The following is a 22,545-nucleotide window of genomic DNA, read 5'->3' on the forward strand; positions in this document are numbered from 1 at the left end:
TTACCTATGCAGGAAGACAGAACGAGGAGAAGACAGGACGAGGAGGAGACAGAATGAGGAGGAGACAGAATGAGGAGGAGACAGAATGAGGAGGAGCAGGGGCGGAGCAACCCTATCAGCCCAGAGGGGGCGAAGCTCTTAGGGGGGCCCCATCAAAAAAATAATAATTGAAGGGCAGGCCAGGCCGCGAAGAAAAATGTGCCTTTTTTGCATGTTTGAATCTGTTTTAGCCATATTTAGTGGAATATCTCATTTTAAACACACCAATGTTTTTGTCTATTGATTGAATTCCTCTCACATTCACACCACTGACTTTATTAAATAAAGTCATTTTAAGTCACAACTGTAAAATAGCTGATAGCCCCTATATCCGAAAACACAATTTGTCACCCATTGAGCCAAGTAATATTATGTCCAAGAAAGACTACAGTGAAGCCACTTTACAGACAAGCTTGTTCTGAAGAAGAAAAATAAAAACACGGGTTGCTAGCCGGGCCCGGTGGCCTGGCCTGCAAAAAAAAAAAAAAAAAAAAGTGATGGGGCCCCCCTGACGAGTGGGCCCCGGGGCGGGCGCACCCTCTGCCCCGGTGTACGCTCCGCTGCTGAGGAGGAGACAGAATGAGGAGGAGACAGAATGAGGGTGGAAGGGGGGGGGGGGGGGGGTTGGGCGGGGGTGCAGAAACAAGAGCCAAGAGGAGAGAACGGGTTAGGTGACGTTAGGTACACCTGGGGAGGCGTAGGTGTGAACCTTACAGTCTATAGACCCTTCTCACGTGGGCCATTTTGTGCCGAAAAGGCAGGTTAAACACAGGTGCAAGCAAAACACTAATGAGGGTTTCCAACTTCCATGATTGGAATTTGGAAACCCTCATTAGTGTTCTGCTTGCACCTGTGTTTATTCTGCCTTTTCGACACAAAATGACCCCCGTGAAAAGGGTCTATTGTGAACGCTTGATTGATTGATTGTGTGGTCCCGCTCCCGAAACTCTTTTATATGCATATATTATACATCAGACTCTTGAGCTACTTCTGCTCTCACTCAAAATGTCAAAATATAAGCGATGTGATGTATGGTTTTTTAGATATTAACGTTTGTTTGGCTCAACTCATCTTGTACTAGTTAACTGCAGGTGGCAGGGTGTTTTGCAGTGTTGTGACGTCACGCTGATTCCTCGTATAGAAGGAAGATTTGTGTATCTGAAAAAGATTATGTGTAAAGGACAATAATTAAATGTATGTTGATATTGCTACATCTCAGTGTAAATTAACAAAAGAGAGAAATTTGGCCAAAAGATAAGCTATCACTTTATTCTATTTTGTTTGATTTTCTTCCGATAGACCATGAAATGGTCAATATATTCCAATATATAGAAATCAGGGTCTCTGACATTGTCTTTTCTCTCATAGTTTCTTGCCGGAGTTGCCAAAAATATATCTATATATATATTTTCTATTTGTATTCCATGTAACAGGGTTTGGCATTTGTTTTATAGGCTATGAAAAGTTTCCTTGAACTGATAATGGCACTCGCTATGCTGGACAAGTAAAAACATTAAAACATCCTCTTCCTTGTCATGTATTTTTGGATGAAGGTAGTAACTGTTTTCCGCTCCAGTGAAGCTGAACACTCACTTTTGACAACACATGCTATGTTTTATTTTAATTTGTTTAGTAGAGAGACACAGAGTGAGAGAGAGAGAGAGAGAGAGAGAGAGAGAGAGGAGCAATAGTGACGGAAGAAACAAACTGACAGACCGATGAAATGACAGTTTCCTGATACCGAGTCCTCAGAAAAATTCCATCAAGCCAGCCTCAATTGCAATAACATCGTCAAAACTAACAGCTTCATAGATGTCTTCACTCAGAAAACCTACCAGGTCAGAAGCTTTGCCAACACCACTCATGTTGTTTACAGATTAGAATGTGAATGTGGGTGTTTCTACATAGGCCGCACCAAACGCAGGCTGAAGGACAGATTGCAAGAACACAAATATGCAATAAGAACATTTAATCCTAACTATCCTATGGCCAAGCATTATAAAGAGGCTGGACATGCTAATTGTAACTCTTTAAGAATTATGGCCATTGAAGTCTGTCAGGGGTGGAGACCGAGTCAAACACCTCCTTCAAAGAGAAACATTTTGGATAGTCACTTTGAAAGCCACTACTTTTCCTGGTCTGAATGATGATCTTGACTTTTCCCCCTTCCTTTGAAGGAGTTTCCTGATGGATCTCCTCTTCTTAAAGTCTGAGGTTCCCCATTTTTGTTTATTTTTTGTTTATTTTATTGGATACCCATTCTTTTTGACTAAAAGAGCAAATATGCTCCACATTGTTTCTATGCTGACGCTTTGGCTAATTCTGGTGTTAAACATCTGTTTCAGTGATAAATATTGTCACATGTGCTGATGCTTTGGTTATTTCTGGTATAAGTCAATGCCAGCTGTAAATGTTGTTGCAATTCCTATTTAAACTTTCATGTGATCTTTTCTATATGGTTCTTGACCTGTATTGGGTTGTTGTACCTTTAAGCACCAAGATGACTGTATTTTCTCTTTCCCTATTTGCATAATTGTGGAATTCTGATTGGATGGCCATCCAATGATGTAATCTTGCTGATTGTCTACATAAGGGCTGTCTTAGATTCACATGTCCTCTTACTCCCTGATGAAGGCTCCTGTGTGAGCAGAAACATGTTGGTGTTTTTTAATCTATAGCCATGTTTAAAATAAAGGCTTTTTAAAATTTTCTACTACAAAGACCAGTGTTGCTGTGGGATTTTTTAAGGTTTGCTCTCTTCCACTCTCCACAAAGGTTTTTTTTTGTGGGAGACAAACTTTATTTTTCTATTAACTACTTTAAGTTAACCCATCCACGTGCACCTGGCTCTCATATTTTTAAGTCCACGCAGCGCTCTTCTCTTCATCTATTCTAAGCCAGCCTCAATGTTGGGCTAAGTAGGCTACACTCCCAAAGGAACACACAAGGAACACACGCACGCACACACGTTGCCAGTAGGTGGCGCTATGGCGAATTGGACAAAAGCATGTCACTGTACTCCGTCACGTAGGTCTAGTCCTTAGTACACTCCCAAAGTTTGAAGTAGATCCGACCAACGGTTCTCGAGATACGGGAGGAACACACAGAACACACGCACAGACAGACAGACAGACAGACGCACGCACTGACAGCAACAATCTCATAATATCCTGGTGGAGATAAAAATGCAACAAACAGCAAAGAAATTCTGGATATAAATTCTGGTAAAGGGGAAGGAATACTGGAAGGGTTAACAGTCGGGTGCCCAGATAGCTGTCATTGAATTTTTGAAGGATACAAGATTATACAATAGGATCTAGCAAATAGATATGTAGTGTTATGCAGTGTTGGGGTAACTCATTACAAAAGTAACATATTACATGTAATATATTACTTTTAGCAGTAACTCAGTAATATAACTTATTACTTATAGGATTTCAGTAATATTATACCAGTTACTTTGTCAAGTAACTCAAGTTACAAATTTAGTTACATTTTATTAAGTCAAAGCACATATTTAAAAAATATATAATAATTTCCTAATCAAACTGTTTTTATGCAAATAACCACTATAGATGACAATCACAAAGGAAAAGAATAACATTTAGAATTTTGGATTGTTTACACTGACTTCAAGGCGGTTGAAATTATTTTTCGGGATGGTTCCGGGGTGGCGATGTCATTCTGCTACTGTTGTTGTTTTGGTGAAAGTAATGCAAAAGTAGTGTAGTAAGTAATGAGTTACTCTACAGTCTACACAGACAGTAATATTGTAAAGTAGCTTATTACTTTCAAATGAAAGTAACTAGTAATATGTAGTATATTACATTTTGAAAGTAACTTGCCCAACACTGGTGTTATGTAAAGGGATTTGTTTATGAAGGTATTTTCCATTCTAATGTAGCGTAAACCATTTCTGCATACTCCGGTACAGTAGGTGGCGGTATGCACCTTCAAAAGTCAAAGATTGCAATCTGCCATTGAAGAAGAAGAAGAAGAAGAAGAAGAAGAAGAAGAAGAAGAAGAAGAAGAAGAAGAAGAAGAAGAAGAAGAAGAAGAAGAAGAAGAAGAAGAAGAAGAAGAAGAAGAAGAAGAAGAAATTCAAGAGTTGTAGTAGTAGTAGTACCGCCCCCGTGCAGCAGGCGGCGCTGCAGGGTATACCCTCCTCTCTCCTTTGAGAGCGCCTGGTGACGTGAGGCGGGCGGCGCTGCCTGCTTCTTTCTTTGACTTCTGAGTTTGAGCTAGCTAGCCGCTAACTGCCCGGTGTTGTGCAGGCTCTGCTTGTCTCTCTGGCCGGTCAACATGGTCCAACTGGTGGGTTCCCTCCGCAAAGAGCTGGCCGACTCCCTGTCCAGCTGCAGGGTGCTGGTGGTGGGAGCGGGAGGGATCGGCTGCGAGTTGCTGAAGAACCTCGTCCTCACCGGCTTCAAAAACATCGAAGTGGTCCGTGGCAGTCTGTGTGTTTGTATGGTTGTGTATGCATGTTAGCTAGCTGGCTAACATGCTAGGTCTTTGTGCTGTGAGCTAACAGCAGGTTAGCTTGGAGGTTTGATAGCTAGCGTACCAGTGGCCAATTTATTATATTGGCTCTGACTAATTCCTGGGGTAGGTTACTTCCAAGATGTAAAGCATACTGCACGAGGCACGTTGTGCAGTTTCCTCCATTGTGTACTCGCTGCTCACCTGTTAACACTGGACAAGCCAGAGCGGCCGCTGAACAGACATAACGTTAACAATCCCAGGAATGAAAGTGGGGCAATTAACGACACTGGGTTTACATCCAAAGGTATTCCAACTTTTAATCGAATTTTCAGAAAGTCGGCCAAATAAAATGCGATAATATGCATGTTTCCACCCACTACCGTTATCAGGAATGGTGAAAGAGGAGGGGCAAGTAATTGATGTGATTAAAACATTGCCAGACACCAGTCAAACCCTCAAACGAGGGAAATTAACCCCATTCTCTGAATAAATGTGAGGTAAAGAAAGCATCCTAGCCTGAAGTGGAGGAAATCATGATGGGAAGCTTGGTGATGGAGAGCGCACTGCTGTCTACCTCTGCTAACAGCTCAAACACACCATATGCCAAAGCCATGCAGAACTGAAGCTTGAGGCAGGCTCAAGCTGATCTGATGCTTAACCTGTTAATCCACACATGGGCAAAATGCGGCCCCAGGTCCGGCCCCTGGACCATCTTAATCCGGCCCCCAACGTCCTCAAACAAAAACAAAAACTCAACAAAATGCAGAATTATGTTAGTAAATCTCATCTGCTAGCCATTGGATTCGTATCACTATTATTTTTGGAAGATTAACGAGAAATTACAAATAACAGCGGGAGAGAGAGTTAAAAATAGGGAGACTCCCGCTAAGTATTGGCAGGTGTGATCTCCAATGTGTTGCCCTTCGCTTACTTGATGTAAGTCAGTATGGCCCTCTGGAAGAAAATGTTGCCCACCCCTGAGTTAATCCCTGAGCCGTGGTTCACACAGGACGGCGAACGTGAGTAGAGCTGAAGCTTGAGACAGGCACAAGCTGAACTGACGCCTAACCATTCACACAAGAAGCCTTCTCTTTTCCTCTCGGCGCGCCTTGAACCCGCACACAACTCCCATTGACTTCATGCCTGGCAGCTTCACGCTTCACATGTCACGCTTGGAAAATAGGACTGAATCCTGAATGATCGCTTGAGCAAGGCGTGAGCGTGGCTTCAGCCTGACACGCGCGCAGCTGGTGTGGACGGCCTCTCCTGTTAACAAGGACGCCTAAATGAAACTTGTGGGTTCAGCGTAGGTTAAGCTTAGGTTGAGCGTTGCTTCTGCTTATGGTGTGAAAGGGGGCTAACCCTATTTTTCAGCTCACCTGCCGTTTCAGCTGCTGTTCTATTTTCCAAGTGCACGTTCACACAATAGGCACTTGGGCAGAGCATAGGCAGAACTGAAGCTTGAGGCAGGCTCAAGCTGATCTGACGTCTAACCGGTCACACCAGAAACAGTCTCTCTCCGCCCCCCCTCACAAATTGCATTGACTGCCTGCCTGTCAGCTCGGGATCAGCGCGCAGCATGCTTGGAAAATAGAACAGAAGCCTGAACGATCGCTTCAGCCGAGCATGGCGTGCGGCTGGTGTGAACGGTTTTGGATGATTTAACACCGGCGGTGAGATAATGTAACTGTTGCACTCTTCATAGAAAGTAGCTGCTCAGGCTGTGAGATAATGTAACTGTTGCACTCTTCATAGAAACTTTAAAGTAGCTGCTCAGGCTGGAGTGAACTTTTGAATGAGATGGGCATGTTATTCACAGGAGCATGCGTGTACGGCTGCAGAGAGAACACGGCAAACAACACAACCACTTATGTTTCTAGTCTTAAAAATTAAAGCACACAGTGCAAAATAAACTTCAATCACTCATAGCCTGAACTACGAGGAACCTCCATAAAATGGCTTACACACCAAAAAAGACTTGGGGTTGTAATGTTACGATTACATATGGAGTGAAACTAGTCTAAAAGCATTACTCAAAAGTTATATTAACTTTAACGTTAAGTTAATTTTGACAGCCCGCTGCAGTGTTTCCCCTAGAAAAAATTTCAGGCCTGGAGGGATTTCGAAACGTACCCCGACCGCAACGGTGGAGGCCCTCACTGGCGACGCTAAACTTTTAGCTAACCTGTTCACATCTATGTTGGCAATGGCATCCCAAGTATCATCATACTATTATGGAATGCGATGCGAACAGTTGTGTTATGGGATGTGCCTTTCCCAGGCAACGACACACGTTGGCACGTTTTGGAACAGCACTGCACGCTGGCACAATGCTCCTAAAAGCAAAATGCTTATTGTTTTGAATGATTTGGCATCTTCTATTACTGTCAACACCAGTATTGTTGTATTGTAATAATATTAGGGATGGGCATTTTAAGCAATTTAAATAGTCGAGTACTCTCCTTCTATTATGAACGAGTGCTCGAGTACTCGCACGGGGGGCGCGGGCTGTGTGATTACTATGGTAACGCCTGAGCAGGAGTAATCTGCTGTGTATCGGGCTGTTCACACATAACGTTTGCATTTTTGCATGGAAAAAGCGCTACCTGGAGCATTTTTGTCAGGAGAGGGACTGACTGATATTAGGTGACGCTAAGCTAACACCTAAAGCCTACCTTTAGACAGTATCTCCGATGGTTGGATTAGCGCTTTGGAGCAGACAAGTTGTGAAACAAGCGAAGGCATTTGATTTCCAATACATGTCCATTGTTGCTGAATAGTGATCACCATGATGCGATTGTCTCCCAAAAAGTGATTATTTCTCCACATTTCTTGTGACTAACGTTATGGGAAACAACAGTATAGTCAGTAAACTAGTGCAATGTTTTGAATGAGTTTTATCGGGCGTGTGCTATGAAGAAGCGTGCTTCTCATTCGGGAGAATATCTCAGCCACCATTTTCGGGAAGAGCTGGAAAACTTCTGGTTAAAACTTTCAAAATAATGTTACTTAAACAAAAGTAAAAAGCTTATTGATGCACGTTGGAGGAGAAAGGGTATTTCAATGAATGAAGCAGCATCCTTGTATCAAACTACTTGTTGTGATGTTATATGGCATGAAACTGTGGCTGTATCGCATTACTCAAAATAAATAAGGTTACAATAAGCGTTTTATTTTGAAAGCAATAAAGCGGATGACGTACTTGTACATTCTGGCTGACTTGACGCCCGGCCGTGCAGTTGCTGCTGGTTCCTGCCAGATCCACATGACGATGCGTGCGTAGATCTTCTACCATTTTTAAAGGGTTGGGAGTGGGGCGAGTACCCGAACAGCAGAAATGTTACTCGAATACTGACGTTATGAACGAGTGCTCGAGTACTCGCGCCCATCCCTAAATAATATACCGTAAAGGTTTATTGAAATTTTGAATTTCTTCCTCTGGAACAACTGGACTTGGGGGACCAAGTCCAGGTGTACAGGTGTACTTTGAGAAAGCTTAAGAGCAAAATTAAAAGGCTAGATCTATGAAGAACATGTCATCATTACTGTGCTGTGGGTTAGGGCTGCACGATATATCGTTTACACATCGACATTGCGATGTGCGCATGCGCGATAGTCACATCGCAGGACGTGCGATGTCAAAAGCAAATTAACTCGTCATGTTGCTTGATAAACTCTCACTTTAGAGGTACCCTACTTAGTGAAATGCAGGCTCTCTCAAAGGAGAGAGACGCCCCGCTACTGTACTCACTCATTTAATGCTTAGCTTCAACACAACAAACATGCACAGAGAGCAAAATTGAATTGTTTTTGCTTATGTTGCGTTGCTGACAGTAGCCTGTCTGTAAACGATGTGGTTGCGGAGGCGGACTTGTCCACAGCTTGCAGCGCACTCGCATACAGCAGGATGGCTGCTGTAACTCAACATGTCCGTGGAGTGGAGATATTTACTCTTGAAACACCAAAAAGCAAGACCGCAACTTATGACACGAAGGCTAAAGTGATTACTGAGAAGTTGTCCGTGTATCACCGCAGCTCTCTCTCCCCCTCAGTCTGATGATGCATCAGATGATAGCAGTAACGTTACGGTAGAGGTAATCATACATAGCGACTCATTTACACAAAACATGTCGGTGAAAATAAAAAGACAATAGACATAGCTGGGCAATTAAATGTATATTTATTACTTTTCACGAATGAATTGTTTGTCACCGGTCGGCTGCATGTGAATCCTCGTCTCTGTACTGCCCTGCGTGCGCTCAAAAACCGGAACTCCCCAAATGCGGAGCGTACCACTTGGTAGTTTCTGGAGGGGGGTCAGACCAAGTGTGTGAAGTAACCGTGTGAAGTGGCAGCGGTGTTTCATTGTTGATTTATTGAAACGTTAGAAGAACGAAAGAAGTTGAAAGCAGTGATTATAATCAATTAAATCTAATGTTTTTCTGCAAATAGCATCATTGGGAGGTAGATTCTGGCACTCAATATTAGGGGTGGGCAATATATCAAATTTATATCCATATTGTATTGTGATTTGAGACTATATGGTCTTAGATGTTGGATGGTAATATGGTGATACAGCATACATGTTGTCTTTCCCTGGTTTTAAAGGCTGCATTACACTAAGTGAAGTATAGGCTAGTGACATTTTAAAGTAGAATGTCATAACTCACTTTTTCATGTATGTAAGTCATGGAAATCCATTGGTCAAAATGTGTATGCACCCTGATAGATGACGCTCTGAGGCCTACCAGTAGGTCACAGCCCAGTGGTTGAGAAACATTAAAATACCTAATTTCCCCTCCAAAATCAGATGGACTCCTCTACAAAATCATCCCAATCATTCTAGAAATATTATTTTCTTTCAAATAGAGCTAACCTGGTGAAAATCTGTATTTTTTCATATCGCAATATATATCGCATGGGCGGGGAATATCGCAATGTCAGTTTTTTCCAATATCGTGCAGCCCTACTGTGGGTTTACAATGACAAACTACATTTCTCCCTATAGGTCAGGGATACTCAACTTGCTTTGCCACTTTCGTGAAATGATAGAAGGCGAGGGAGGGGCCAGTTAATAAACAAACAATATACATTTTTCTGTAGCGGATTGTAGGTTTTTGGGGTGTCAGCCGGAGTTTAGGCTGACAATGTTGTGCACACCGGATAGTTAGTTAGGTTAAGTTAGTTAGGTTAAGTACATACATAAGTGCCTGGGTAGCGAGCAGATGGCGGTATTTGACAATTTAGCAGCTAAATCATAGATTATTGAAAGATATTCCATATTCCAGACTGAAATGCTATAACAGAAGTATTGGCCAGAATGACATGAACATTTGGACACTTATTCAGCGGGTATCTTGCATGTTGCGTTCAGGTGCACTGTAAACAAAAATTCCTTGTATGGGAAACACTGCTGGGGCAGCCTACCCTGACGCTACCATTGCGTAGCAACAACAGACCGGAAGTAACTCCAAAGTGACCGTACGAATCATTCCAATCAATCATTTTATTTTAAACACAGCAGCTGTGTAAGAAACTGTGTGTGGCTGAGGTTTACTGAGGTAGTGGTCAAGTATTCCATTACATCTACATCTACTACAGCTGACTGACTTGAGGCACCTGTTGATTTTGGCAGATTGACTTGGACACCATCGATGTGAGCAACCTCAACCGGCAGTTCCTCTTTCAGAAGAAGCATGTGGGCAAGTCTAAAGCACAGGTATGGAACTATCATCAATCTGCTTTGTATGTAGGGCTGGCACGGATCATAAAACCCACGGATCGGATTGCGTGATGGATTTTGAGCCACGGATCACGGATTTTTCAAAAATATTTATATATCAGATTTTTTCTCTCAAAATTATATTTTCGATTTGATTTTTTAATACTATTATACTTCTCTAACCATTTGTTGCCCTGCACAGCTCAAAAAAAAAAAAATTCTCATAAGTGACATAATTTATGCTTTTACTCTGAAGGCAGAACAACCCAACTTCCTGTTTTAGGTGGCACTGCGCCTAACTTCCTGGCTGTTGCTTGCTAACGTAGTCACTTGACATGGGTACAGACCAGACCGGGTGAGTCTGAAAACATAACGTTGATGCTACGTTAAGCTACTCGGTGGCCCCACGTGTTGTTTTGTTATGTGTCCAAGGCAACATTTCACCGCCCGGTGATAATGTGTTCGTGAAACGTGTGCACGTGTGTGTGTTGTGGCTCTCGTTATCTTGTGCAGCCCGCACCACGCTGATCGCATTCCTGTGCTATTTCAGAGGTGTTGAAATAAGTTTGTCTTTAGTAGCCACAGCCTTCAGAGAGACTTTACAGCGGCGACAAGGGATGAGGAAGCTCACTTGTGCTTGCCATAATGATGCCTGTCTGTGTCTGGTTGCGCTGCAGGCGTTCTCATACACAAACGTTAAATGAAACGAAAGGGGGGGGGGGGCCGCGGACCATTGACGTTCCGAACCGTGGGGGCTGATCCGTACGGGTCACAGATTATCCGTGATCCGTGCCAGCCCTAATTCTCAGTATGCAGCAAGCAGACTAAACTAGTTTCTGTCTGTCGTTTGTACATTCCCGCCTCTCCTGTTGTATTGCAGGTGGCCAAGGAGAGTGCATTGCAGTTCTGTCCCAGTGCAAACATCACAGCTTACCATGACAGCATCATGAAGTAAGGATAAGGGCCTGCCTGTGCATTCCTTCTTTCTATCTTTCTGAAATTGAAGGATGAACCCGACTCCTCTCCGCTAAATGTGTGATTACAGTCTATTTGTTGTCCCGGCAGCCCCGATTACAACGTGGAGTTCTTCCGAAACTTCATGCTGGTGATGAACGCTCTGGATAACCGAGGTATCTGCACCTCACCGCTCATTTATTTACCCATCTTTACCTCTGGCATGTTCAAACCATGAGGTACAATGGAGCTGTTTGGTCTCCCCAGCGGCCCGTAACCACGTGAACAGGATGTGTCTGGCAGCGGATATCCCTCTGATCGAGAGCGGCACCGCTGGATACCTGGGACAAGTCACCGTCATCAAGAAGGTAACACACACACACATGCTTTTTGATGCCTCCGCCGGCGATAGCCAGGCCGGAGGCATTATGGTTTCGGGTTTTCCGTACGTCCGTCCGATGTTCGATAACGCAATATCTGAGGAACACCTTGATGGAATTTCATCAAATTTGCCTCAAACGTCGACTTGGACTCAAAGATGAACTGATTCGATCGATTTTGGTGGTCAAAGTTCAAGGTCACTGTGACCTCACGACCGGTTATTTCATGCTCATTAACGTGACATCTCTGGAACACCTTGACGGATTTACATCAAATTTGCCTCAAACGTCCACTTGGACTCCAGTATGAACAGATTACATTTTGGTGGTCAAAGGTCAAGGTCATTGTGATGACCTCACAAACGCCATTTTCAAGCTCGGTAACGCCATACCTCATTAACGCCTTGACATAATTTCTTCACATTTTGTTCAGACGTCAAAGTTTGGACAGACATGGATGTCGACTAGGGCTGGGTATTGGTTCAAATTTCAAGAATAGATTTGATTCCGATTCACAAGGTTCCGAATCGATTAATCCCGATTCGATTCCGATTAGATTAATTTCAATATCCATTTGGTTAGTGATACTAAAACATGTTTTTTGAGCTGTAACCTGAATTACATGACTGTCCAGTTATGTAACGCATCAATACTGAAATTAATATTGACATTTGACAGCAAATGAATATGAAATATCAGTACTTAATTGTTGGAACTGTTGAAAAGGTCAAGGACCAATACCCCTCCCAGAATGTTGACAGTATTGTATCTTTCAAAAATATGCTGTGGGCAGAAATAGCTTCAAAATGAGTGTTTAGTTACTCTTTAAGTTAAAATACAAATTTTGCTTGGATATGAAAAATATTCTCAGAACAAAAGCTGTAAATTGTACTAGGAACTCTAACCTGGTGCATCATTCAAAAGATATACATTAATAATTCACCCCAAAGAGTTACAAAATACAAATATACTTTTTATTTTATTTTATTTTTGTCATGACCATTTGGCCCACAATCAAACTAGCCCTGAACAACACAATACTGTGCTATGTGCTGCAAGTTGTGCAGACTCTCCAGTCAGCATCAGTGTGACAAGCAGAGTGACTGACACCACCAGTGCTTTCTTTAGCAAAGTAATTTTTTTATCTTATTTTTATCCCCCTTAGTGCTAATTTTACTTTTATTTATCCTGGTTGCTGCTCCACCCTCTGCCGATCTGGGGAGAGCCGAAACTGGCTCCATGCTTCCTCCGAGACATGGGCAGTTAGCCAGCCGCTTCTTTTCACCTGACAGAGGAAGCCTCACCGGTAGGACATAGCACGTGGGAGGTTCACGCTATTCCAACCGGTTCCCCTCCCTCTGAAAAGGCGCCCTTAACGACCAGAGGAGGAACCACATTAGCAACCAGGATATTGCATGTTTTGGTGAAAGGGGTTCCTTTAAGAAGGAAACCCCCGGGAGGCACGGGGAGAACATGCAAACTCCACACAGAAAGGCCCTTTTGACGACCCCACCCGGGCGGTGGGCACTCGAGGACATGCGGACGCGCACGCATTCCTTCAGTGCTCACAGCGTCCCAGGTGGGAATTGAACCCAGGACCTTCGAGCTGTGAGGCGACAGCGCTTACCACTGCACCACCGTACCTCCCTGCAGTTTCATTTTGATGCTTTGCAAAATAACATTATGAGGCTTGCTGCAATTCTATTTTATAATTTCACCCACAAAAATCCTGTCCGTTTTACAAATTCTCCTCAAAAATAATGATTTTCTAGCACTTTATGGTGAATATCACTTACTCACTTGTATTTAGAAAACTGCCCCAAGTTTATAAGCTTCAATTTGATCCCAAGATGAACTCCCTACCTCAAAATTACACTTCCTGTGGCCGAAATTCTGCACTCTACCTCAAATCAGAGAAAACAGCATTTTCAGCCACTGGTCATCCAGGTGATGTGAAAATGATGTTCACTTTTTCATAAAAGCATGAAACTTGGTGTACTTGTACAGTTTGGGGCTCTGAATGATTTTCAGAAAGGGAAGCCATGTGGCCATTTAGGCAGTATGTGTTCTTTAGTTCAGTTATGTTTATAGCAGTAGCAGTAGCAGTACTAAATATCTGGGCCACATCATTAATGATCATATGAGTGATGACGATGACATGTATAGACAGCGACGCATGTTGTATGCACACGCAAATATGCTGAGAAAGAAGTTTCATTTCTGCTCTGAAGAGATTAAGATAACCCTGTTCAAAGCCTATTGTACATCGCTTTATACTGCCCCATTGTGGGTCAAGTTTAAGCAGGCTAGCATTCAGAAACTGCAGGTGGCCTACAATGACGGTATGAGAATACTGCTTGGGAGGCCAAGGTGTTGTAGTGCCAGTGAAATGTTTTGTGGTGTAGGGCTCAATACCTTTCATGCCCTACTGAGAAACCTGACCTATACATTTATTTGTCGTCTGAATGTTTCTCAGAATATCATAATCTTGCTTCTGACTCAGCCCAGTTTTAGTGCAATTAAGTATCAGTCCAGCACTTGGGCTCATTGGTACAGGCTCTTATTGTAGTATTTTTTGATGTGCTGATGTTAATTGTGTAATTGTTTGATGTTGTGTTGCTGTTTTTTACTGTGTGTTTATATTGGACCTTGTGTCTGCTAATAAAGATTGATTGATTGATTGATTGATTGATTGATTGATAGCTCCTGTGTGCGTTCTTTGTTTTAATCTCTCTGTCATCTTCCTTCCTCCCTCCCTCAGGGCCTGACGGAGTGCTACGAGTGCCAGCCCAAACCAACCCAGAAGACCTTCCCAGGATGTACCATCAGAAACACGCCGTCTGAGCCCATTCACTGCATCGTCTGGGCCAAATACCTCTTTAAGTAAGGCTTTCTGAGCCCATTCACTGCATCGTCTGGGCCAAATACCTCTTTAAGTAAGGCTTTTTCAATGTTGTGCTCAGGTGAAGTCAGCCTTGTTACATGGAGGGCTCTGGTATCAGTTCAGGTAGAAACAGACTGGGGACATTTATGAAGCCAGTCCAGTCCCGTTGGTGTGCCAGCACCCTGTGTGGTAACCTGCCGCCATCGGTGTGTGAATGGGTGAATGTACCTACTGACTGTAAAGCGCTTTGGATAAAAGCGCTATATAAATGCAGGCTACGGATCAGCCTTCCTACTCTGTCTGCCACGTTGCCCGCGGAAGGGCTGATCACACCCAATCCGCTGCAATAGAGCCAGTGCTACACCGCAGTATTGAAAGACCCTTCGGTGCATGGAGGCTCAGGCCCTGTGGTTTTCCCGGTCGCGCTCCTCCTTCGTCTCACCAGACCCTCCCTGGTAAAGAAGGCAATCCTACCATGCCGTACCATCATGGCGTACCATGGGCAGAGAGGATGCCTCAAGGAGGCCTGTGCGCTGCACGTCATTCGCCTGCGACGAGCACCTCGCTCTAGCCTGAAGGACCCCAGGCCGCGCCGATGTTTACACAGATTTTTGGGAGGCTAATCCGTAGCATTTGTGGATTTCTCCCTCACGAGAGAGCCAGGCTGGGGTGCTAAACCCATCCCGTACCGGGTGCCGTCTCTCCGACCGTCAACTGTCTCTCCAGCTCGTCACCAAACTATACTTGGTTGTCACCTAGTCTATTCCTAAGTGTCACTGGCCAGGGGAGCCAGAATAATACAATTCAAAATACATACTTCGGCATGCGCTGGGACGCATCATCAGTGATGTTAGCTGGGGTCGTAAGGTGTTTCGGGTCTCTCAACATCATACACCCTCGCCCAGTAGACCCAGCCAAGGCCGATTAAGACCCCGACTAGGGCTGGGTCGGTTTGAAAATTTTAAAACCGGTTCGATATTGCTGTCTAAACCGGATCGAACCGGTATACCGATTTTTTTTGTAATTAATTAATTTTTTTTTTTTTTTTCCAAGCAGGGCTCCCGAGTGTGGCCCATAACTGTCTGTAGTGCAACTTCAGTCCACCTGATAGCGATAATACACCTCTAAGCTGGTATTGTCAACCAGCAATGATACTGAATAAAAAGAAGCAGGACACCTGTGTAACAAACACACCCTGTATTTATTTCTCATAACTATTCAGCTCAACTTTTCTTCTAAACATCAAAATAATAAATGAAATAAGACTTCTGCCTATAGTGCAACTTGAGAAAAAGGCTAATAAAAACACAAGCAGTGCAATCAGAATGGATTGGCTTACAGCTGAGCTGCCTTATAAACTTCAAAACTCACAAATTCACACAATATAGGGCCTAGGCATGGGTCGGTTTGAACATTTTGAAACCGGTTCGATATTCCCCAAAAAAACGTATCAAAGCGGCTGCAGTTGGTGGCGATAATGCACCTCTAAGCTGGTATGCTGCCAACCAGCACGAACACTGAATACAAATAAGCAGAACCTTTTAACTGTAACAACACACTGTTTTTATTTCTCATAACTATTCAGCTTAACTTTTCTTCAAACATCAACATAATAAACAAAATAAGACTTTTGCCTACTAGTGCAACTTGAGAAGAGGCTAATACGAACAATAGTGCAATCAGAATGGACTGGCAAAAAAAAAAAAAAAAAATAATAATTTTTTTTTTTTTTTTTTTTTTTTTTTTAGGTTTTTTTTAGGTTTTTTCGGTTTGCACGTGATCAAACCGGTTTGGGCTCGTATACCGAACCGAACCGGTAAAACCGGAAATCGACCCATGCCTAACCCCGACCCGCGTCCCGGAAGCAGCCGCTACGGATCAGCCTTCCTACTCTGTCTGCAACGTTGCCCGAGGAAGGGCTGATCACACCCAATCCGCTGCAATAGAGCTAGTGCTACATAGATGAGTATATGCTCTGCCTCATCTCAAAGAGGTAGGTAAACAGAACTGCGTTTTGTTTTCCGTCTACGTCCGAATCTGTGCAGCATGCAATACTGTTTAACGTTGTATAACGTTAACTTCTGCTACTCTAACGTTAGTCCTCCTGTAATGACAAATGGACATGTAGCTAGCGTTAATGTCGTGCTATGCAATTACGTTAGAAAATAAGATTACCTTGATTTTGTGGAAGATAGGAAGATGCAAGCGGCAGGCTGGTGACGCGAGGTCTGGAGGAAATAATACTCTCTGGCTTTTTCTTCGGGCTACTGTATGCACTGTGAGAGCAATGGAGCAAGGCTAGCAATAGCAACTAACGTTAGCAACATTCGTTAGAAAGCGTAAGCTAGCGGGGACAACAACTTGAACAAAGGTGGCTGTGAGGAAATTTTTCAGAGAGCAATTCGGACACTCCCCCGAGTCCCGTCCACGCTCGCAACCCCTTCCTGTATTCGCGGCTCCAGATTTGAACAGATTTCCCACAATGCACCAGGAAAATCCATTCATCCAATCGAACGGAATCAAACAATATCAGGAAGTGGGCTTCATTTTTCAGTGTCAAAAACAATTGGCTCAGTTGGTCCACTATATTTACTGTCAATGGGTAGATATACCATGTGCAGTATACCCTTTTAACAACATGGTTACTGTGCATTGTGTTTCTCAGTCAGCTGTTTGGAGAAGAGGACGCAGATCAGGAGGTGTCGCCCGACACAGCTGACCCAGAAGCTGCATGTGAGTTACAGCCTTACAGTCGTTTCACAATAAGGACTGATGATTTTCCAGCACGTACTGTATATTCAGCTGTATTAACTCACATACTCTATATTCAGCTGTATTAACTCACATACTGTATATTCAGCTGTATTAACTCACATGCTGTATATTCAGGTGTAGAGCTGGGTATTGGTTCAAATTTCAAGAATAGATTCGATTCCGATTCACAAGGTTCCGAATCGATTAATCCCGATTCGATTCCGATTCGATTAATTTCAATATCGATTTGGTTAGTGATACTAAAACATGTTTTTGAGCTGTAACCTGAATTACATGACTGTCCAGTTATGTAACACAGGGGTTCCCAACCTTTTTTGCGCCAAGGAACCGGTAGATACATGGGGAAAAAAAGTTGCGGACCGGTTGTGAATTTTAATGGTTTTAGTTACACATATATTTACTCACCATGGGGCCGGTTGCACCAAGTGGTCTTAACTATGCCTGGTCGTAACTCCTACGTCGGTCTTAGTTAAGACCAGTCTTTAGAGTGGATTTACGCCTGTTGCACCAATAGGGCTTACATCTGGTCTTAACTACGCTGGTCGTAGCAATGCGCGTCCATGTGAATTGCCGGGGAATGTGCCCCGATTGGCCCAAAAATGTGCCTCGTGCCGTCACCCACTACTGTATGTGCGTCACTACACCCTCCCTCCTCCCACCCCCCTCCTGTGGAAGCTCCGGGGGAAAATGGCGGCGATTAGTGCCAAGCAGTCTGAATGAAATTGAATGTAACGTTCCCAATACTATGTATTAAATTCTAAAAAACGACCCTCAACATTTGGGAAGGCTAAGCCACACAACTAGTTCGTTATAATCTAATGTCATGCTTCGATGGCGACGTTACGATGATGAGGACGGTAAGGACTCAATTACAGCAGGTCTCCGCTGATAGACACGGAGATCTCTGTTACAGGCAGGCACCCTTACCCTTAGACCCTTACGCCTCCTCCTGACCAGGCGTAAGAGTTACGCCTGGGCGTAGTGAAAAGAAGGCTTAAGCCCTCTTGGTGCAACCGGCGTAGCTGTTAGGTCGTAAAGTTATGACCGGCGTAGCTTAAGACCAGTCGTAAGACCACTTGGTGCAACTGGCCCCTGGTGGTGACAAAGGGTAAATAACAGCCTTTTCATCTGTCAATAAAGACACTTTCACAATTATGCACAGTGGATTTCAGCCTATATCATTTCTAAAAGTAGATATTAATGATCAAACATTTTGGGGGGTACGGTGGTGCAGTGGTAAGCGCTGTAGCCTCACAGCTCGAAGGTCCTGGGTTCGATTCTCACCTGGGACGCTGTGAACGCTGAAGGAATGCGTGCCCGTCCGCATGTCCTCGAGTGCCCACCGCCCGGGTGGGGTCGTCAAAAGGGCCTTTCTGTGTGGAGTTTGCATGTCGTTAAGGGCGCCTGTTCGGAGGGAGGGGAACTGGTTGGAATAGCGTGAACCTCCCACGTGCTATGTCCTACCGGTGAAGCTTCCCCTGTCAGGTGAAAAGAAGTGGCTGGCTAACTGCCCATGTCTCGGAGGAAGCATGGAGCCAGTTTCAGCTCTCCCCAGATCGGCAGAGGGTGGAGCAGCATCACCGCTGCAAGACCTTAGCTTGTAGAAAAAGATTATCAAAACTATATCAAATGACTAGTTCAAAAACATCAATAAACAATCATAGTAAGTCAGGGTGTTACATCAAACATCTTCCTGTTAAAAGTTTAACAACCAGTCATTAATCTATCCTTACCCAGATTAATAATTATTTAAAAAGTCATAAAAGTGGTCCTCATTTGTGAAGATTATCTTGCTGAACGCAAACTTTGCTGTTTCATAAACTTATGTTAACCACAGACCTTATTTCATGCATTTAACTGAAATTCCCATACAAAAATCCCATTGCCTTCTGGGTAAGCCTACAAAAACACGTCATCCCTGCGGTACACTGTGTAGGTCTCTCTCCAGTAACTGTACTGTAACAGGTCTCACTCATAGCTATCCTAGCCTTCCTTTATGTAGGTGTCTCTCTCTCCAGTAACTGTACTGTAACAGGTCTCACTCATAGCTATCCTAGCCTTCCTTTATGTAGGGGTCTCTCTCTCCAGTAACTGTACTGTAACAGGTCTCACTCATAGCTATCCTAGCCTTCCTTTATGTAGGTGTCTCTCTCTCCAGTAACTGTACTGTAACAGGTCTCACTCATAGCTATCCTAGCCTTCCTTTATGTAGGTGTCTCTCTCTCCAGTAACTGTACTGTAACAGGTCTCACTCATAGCTATCCTAGCCTTCCTTTATGTAGGTGTCTCTCTCTCTCTCCAGTAACTGTACTGTAACAGGTCTCACTCATAGCTATCCTAGCCTTCCTTTATGTAGGGGTCTCTCTCTCTCCAGTAACTGTACTGTAACAGGTCTCACTCATAGCTATCCTAGCCTTCCTTTATGTAGGGGTCTCTCTCTCCAGTAACTGTACTGTAACAGGTCTCACTCATAGCTATCCTAGCCTTCCTTTATGTAGGTGTCTCTCTCTCTCTCCAGTAACTGTACTGTAACAGGTCTCACTCATAGCTATCCTAGCCTTCCTTTATGTAGGTGTCTCTCTCTCTCCAGTAACTGTACTGTAACAGGTCTCACTCACAGCTATCCTAGCCTTCCTTTATGTAGGGGTCTCTCTCTCCAGTAACTGTACTGTAACAGGTCTCACTCATAGCTATCCTAGCCTTCCTTTATGTAGGGGTCTCTCTCTCTCCAGTAACTGTACTGTAACAGGTCTCACTCATAGCTATCCTAGCCTTCCTTTATGTAGGGGTCTCTCTCTCTCTCCAGTAACTGTACTGTAACAGGTCTCACTCATAGCTATCCTAGCCTTCCTTTATGTAGGTGTCTCTCTCTCTCCAGTAACTGTACTGTAACATTTCTCACTCATAGCTATCCTAGCCTTCCTTTATGTAGGTGTCTCTCTCTCTCCAGTAACTGTACTGTAACATTTCTCACTCATAGCTATCCTAGCCTTCCTTTATGTAGGTGTCTCTCTCTCTCCAGTAACTGTACTGTAACATTTCTCACTCATAGCTATCCTAGCCTTCCTTTATGTACCGTAAATTCCGGACTATAAGCCGCACCGGTGTATAAGCCGCACCTGCAAAGTTGACTATTTGTTTCTTATATAAGCCGCACCGGACTATAAGCCGCGGGTGTTTTAATGTTTTTTTTTTTTTTTTTTTTTTTTTTTTGTGTTTTAATGTTTAATTACCATATGTAAGGGTTCATGCACAGAGGGGATTGTCGGGAAAGAGATGGCTGTTTGAGGAAGCTCCCATTTATTAACATTTCAACAAAACAACATAACACAACACCACCTGTGTTGTTTTTTACAGTGCACACAGTGTCATACAGTGTCATACAGTGTGGTGAAAAGAGGGCAAGAGAGGAAATTAAAACAGAAGTGGATTTATAGTTAGAAAGAGTGCTAAAAAAGAGAGATTTTTTTTTTTTTTTTTTTTTTTTTTGAAAAAATCCATAGATAAGCCGCACCGTTATATAAGCCGCAGGGGCCAAAAAAGCCCAAAAAACGGGAAAAAAGGTGCGGCTTATAGTCCGGAATTTACGGTAGGTGTCTCTCTCTCTCCAGTAACTGTACTGTAACATTTCTCACTCATAGCTATCCTAGCCTTCCTTTATGTAGGTGTCTCTCTCTCTCCAGTAACTGTACTGTAACATTTCTCACTCATAGCTATCCTAGCCTTCCTTTATGTAGGTGTCTCTCTCTCTCCAGTAACTGTACTGTAACAGGTCTCACTCACAGCTATCCTAGCCTTCCTTTATGTAGGTGTCTCTCTCTCTCCAGTAACTGTACTGTAACAGGTCTCACTCATAGCTATCCTAGCCTTCCTTTATGTAGGTGTCTCTCTCTCTCCAGTAACTGTACTGTAACAGGTCTCACTCACAGCTATCCTAGCCTTCCTTTATGTAGGGGTCTCTCTCTCTCCAGTAACTGTACTGTAACAGGTCTCACTCACAGCTATCCTAGCCTTCCTTTATGTAGGTGTCTCTCTCTCTCCAGTAACTGTACTGTAACAGGTCTCACTCACAGCTATCCTAGCCTTCCTTTATGTAGGGGTCTCTCTCTCTCCAGTAACTGTACTGTAACAGGTCTCACTCATAGCTATCCTAGCCTTCCTTTATGTAGGGGTCTCTCTCTCTCCAGTAACTGTACTGTAACAGGTCTCACTCACAGCTATCCTAGCCTTCCTTTATGTAGGTGTCTCTCTCTCTCCAGTAACTGTACTGTAACAGGTCTCACTCACAGCTATCCTAGCCTTCCTTTATGTAGGGGTCTCTCTCTCTCCAGTAACTGTACTGTAACAGGTCTCACTCACAGCTATCCTAGCCTTCCTTTATGTAGGTGTCTCTCTCTCTCCAGTAACTGTACTGTAACAGGTCTCACTCATAGCTATCCTAGCCTTCCTTTATGTAGGGGTCTCTCTCTCTCCAGTAACTGTACTGTAACAGGTCTCACTCACAGCTATCCTAGCCTTCCTTTATGTAGGGGTCTCTCTCTCTCCAGTAACTGTACTGTAACAGGTCTCACTCACAGCTATCCTAGCCTTCCTTTATGTAGGGGTCTCTCTCTCTCCAGTAACTGTACTGTAACAGGTCTCACTCATAGCTATCCTAGCCTTCCTTCTCTACAATAAGTCAGTCATTTCTTTCATAATAATTGCAGTAATAATTCAGTGGTCTAATCACTAATAGCATTGCCCCCTCAAAGCAGCCATAGTATTTTGATGGAGCCATTACGCAGCCATGCCACCACTGATGGTCTGATTGTTGTCACAGGAGGTCTGATTTCTGATGTGATGTGATGTGGTCTGATTTCTGATGTGATGTGGTTTGATTTCTGATGTGATTCCACATTACTGTGCGATCTGGTGACAAATGTTTGTGCCCTAAAAAATGTGTGATACCGAAGGCCAATTGGCCTTGCCCCTAAAACGACGAAATTCCAAGCCTGCAGACTCAACTTTGAGGACTCGGACTTGGGTAATGGGGACCCGACTCAGACTCTTCTTTGGTGACTCGGACTGGACTGGAGATATAGTGACTTGACTGCGACTCTGCATCCTGCACACTGTCTCTGAATGCGACTTGTGTCAATACAGGGAACCCCGAAGACACGGCCGCTCGCGCCATCGACTCAGAAAAGGATGGGGACATCAAGCGCATCTCCACCAAGGAGTGGGCACGCTCCACGAGATACGACCCGGTCAAACTCTTCACCAAGGTACCAGAGAAACGCATCACACCCAGTCAGTGTAGTGTTTATTTG

General features: G+C 43.8%; 1 protein-coding gene across 1 annotated transcript in view; it reads left to right on the forward strand.

Moving 5' to 3' along the window:
- The first annotated feature begins 4,196 nt into the window (after positions 1-4,196).
- Positions 4,197-22,545, forward strand: part of uba2 (ubiquitin-like modifier activating enzyme 2) — a 38,387-nt gene continuing 20,038 nt past the window's right edge. The window contains exons 1-8 of the mRNA XM_083654200.1: positions 4,197-4,482; positions 10,157-10,240; positions 11,124-11,194; positions 11,309-11,373; positions 11,465-11,565; positions 14,339-14,460; positions 17,127-17,194; positions 22,379-22,500. Of these exons, the coding sequence (XP_083510326.1) occupies positions 4,342-4,482; positions 10,157-10,240; positions 11,124-11,194; positions 11,309-11,373; positions 11,465-11,565; positions 14,339-14,460; positions 17,127-17,194; positions 22,379-22,500 (774 nt within the window). The 5' untranslated portion in view covers positions 4,197-4,341. The remainder of the gene's footprint in view (positions 4,483-10,156; positions 10,241-11,123; positions 11,195-11,308; positions 11,374-11,464; positions 11,566-14,338; positions 14,461-17,126; positions 17,195-22,378; positions 22,501-22,545) is intronic.

The sequence above is a fragment of the Poromitra crassiceps genome (genome assembly GCF_964638095.1).
Source record: "Poromitra crassiceps genome assembly, chromosome: 18".
In the NCBI taxonomy this organism is placed as follows: domain Eukaryota; kingdom Metazoa; phylum Chordata; class Actinopteri; order Beryciformes; family Melamphaidae; genus Poromitra; species Poromitra crassiceps.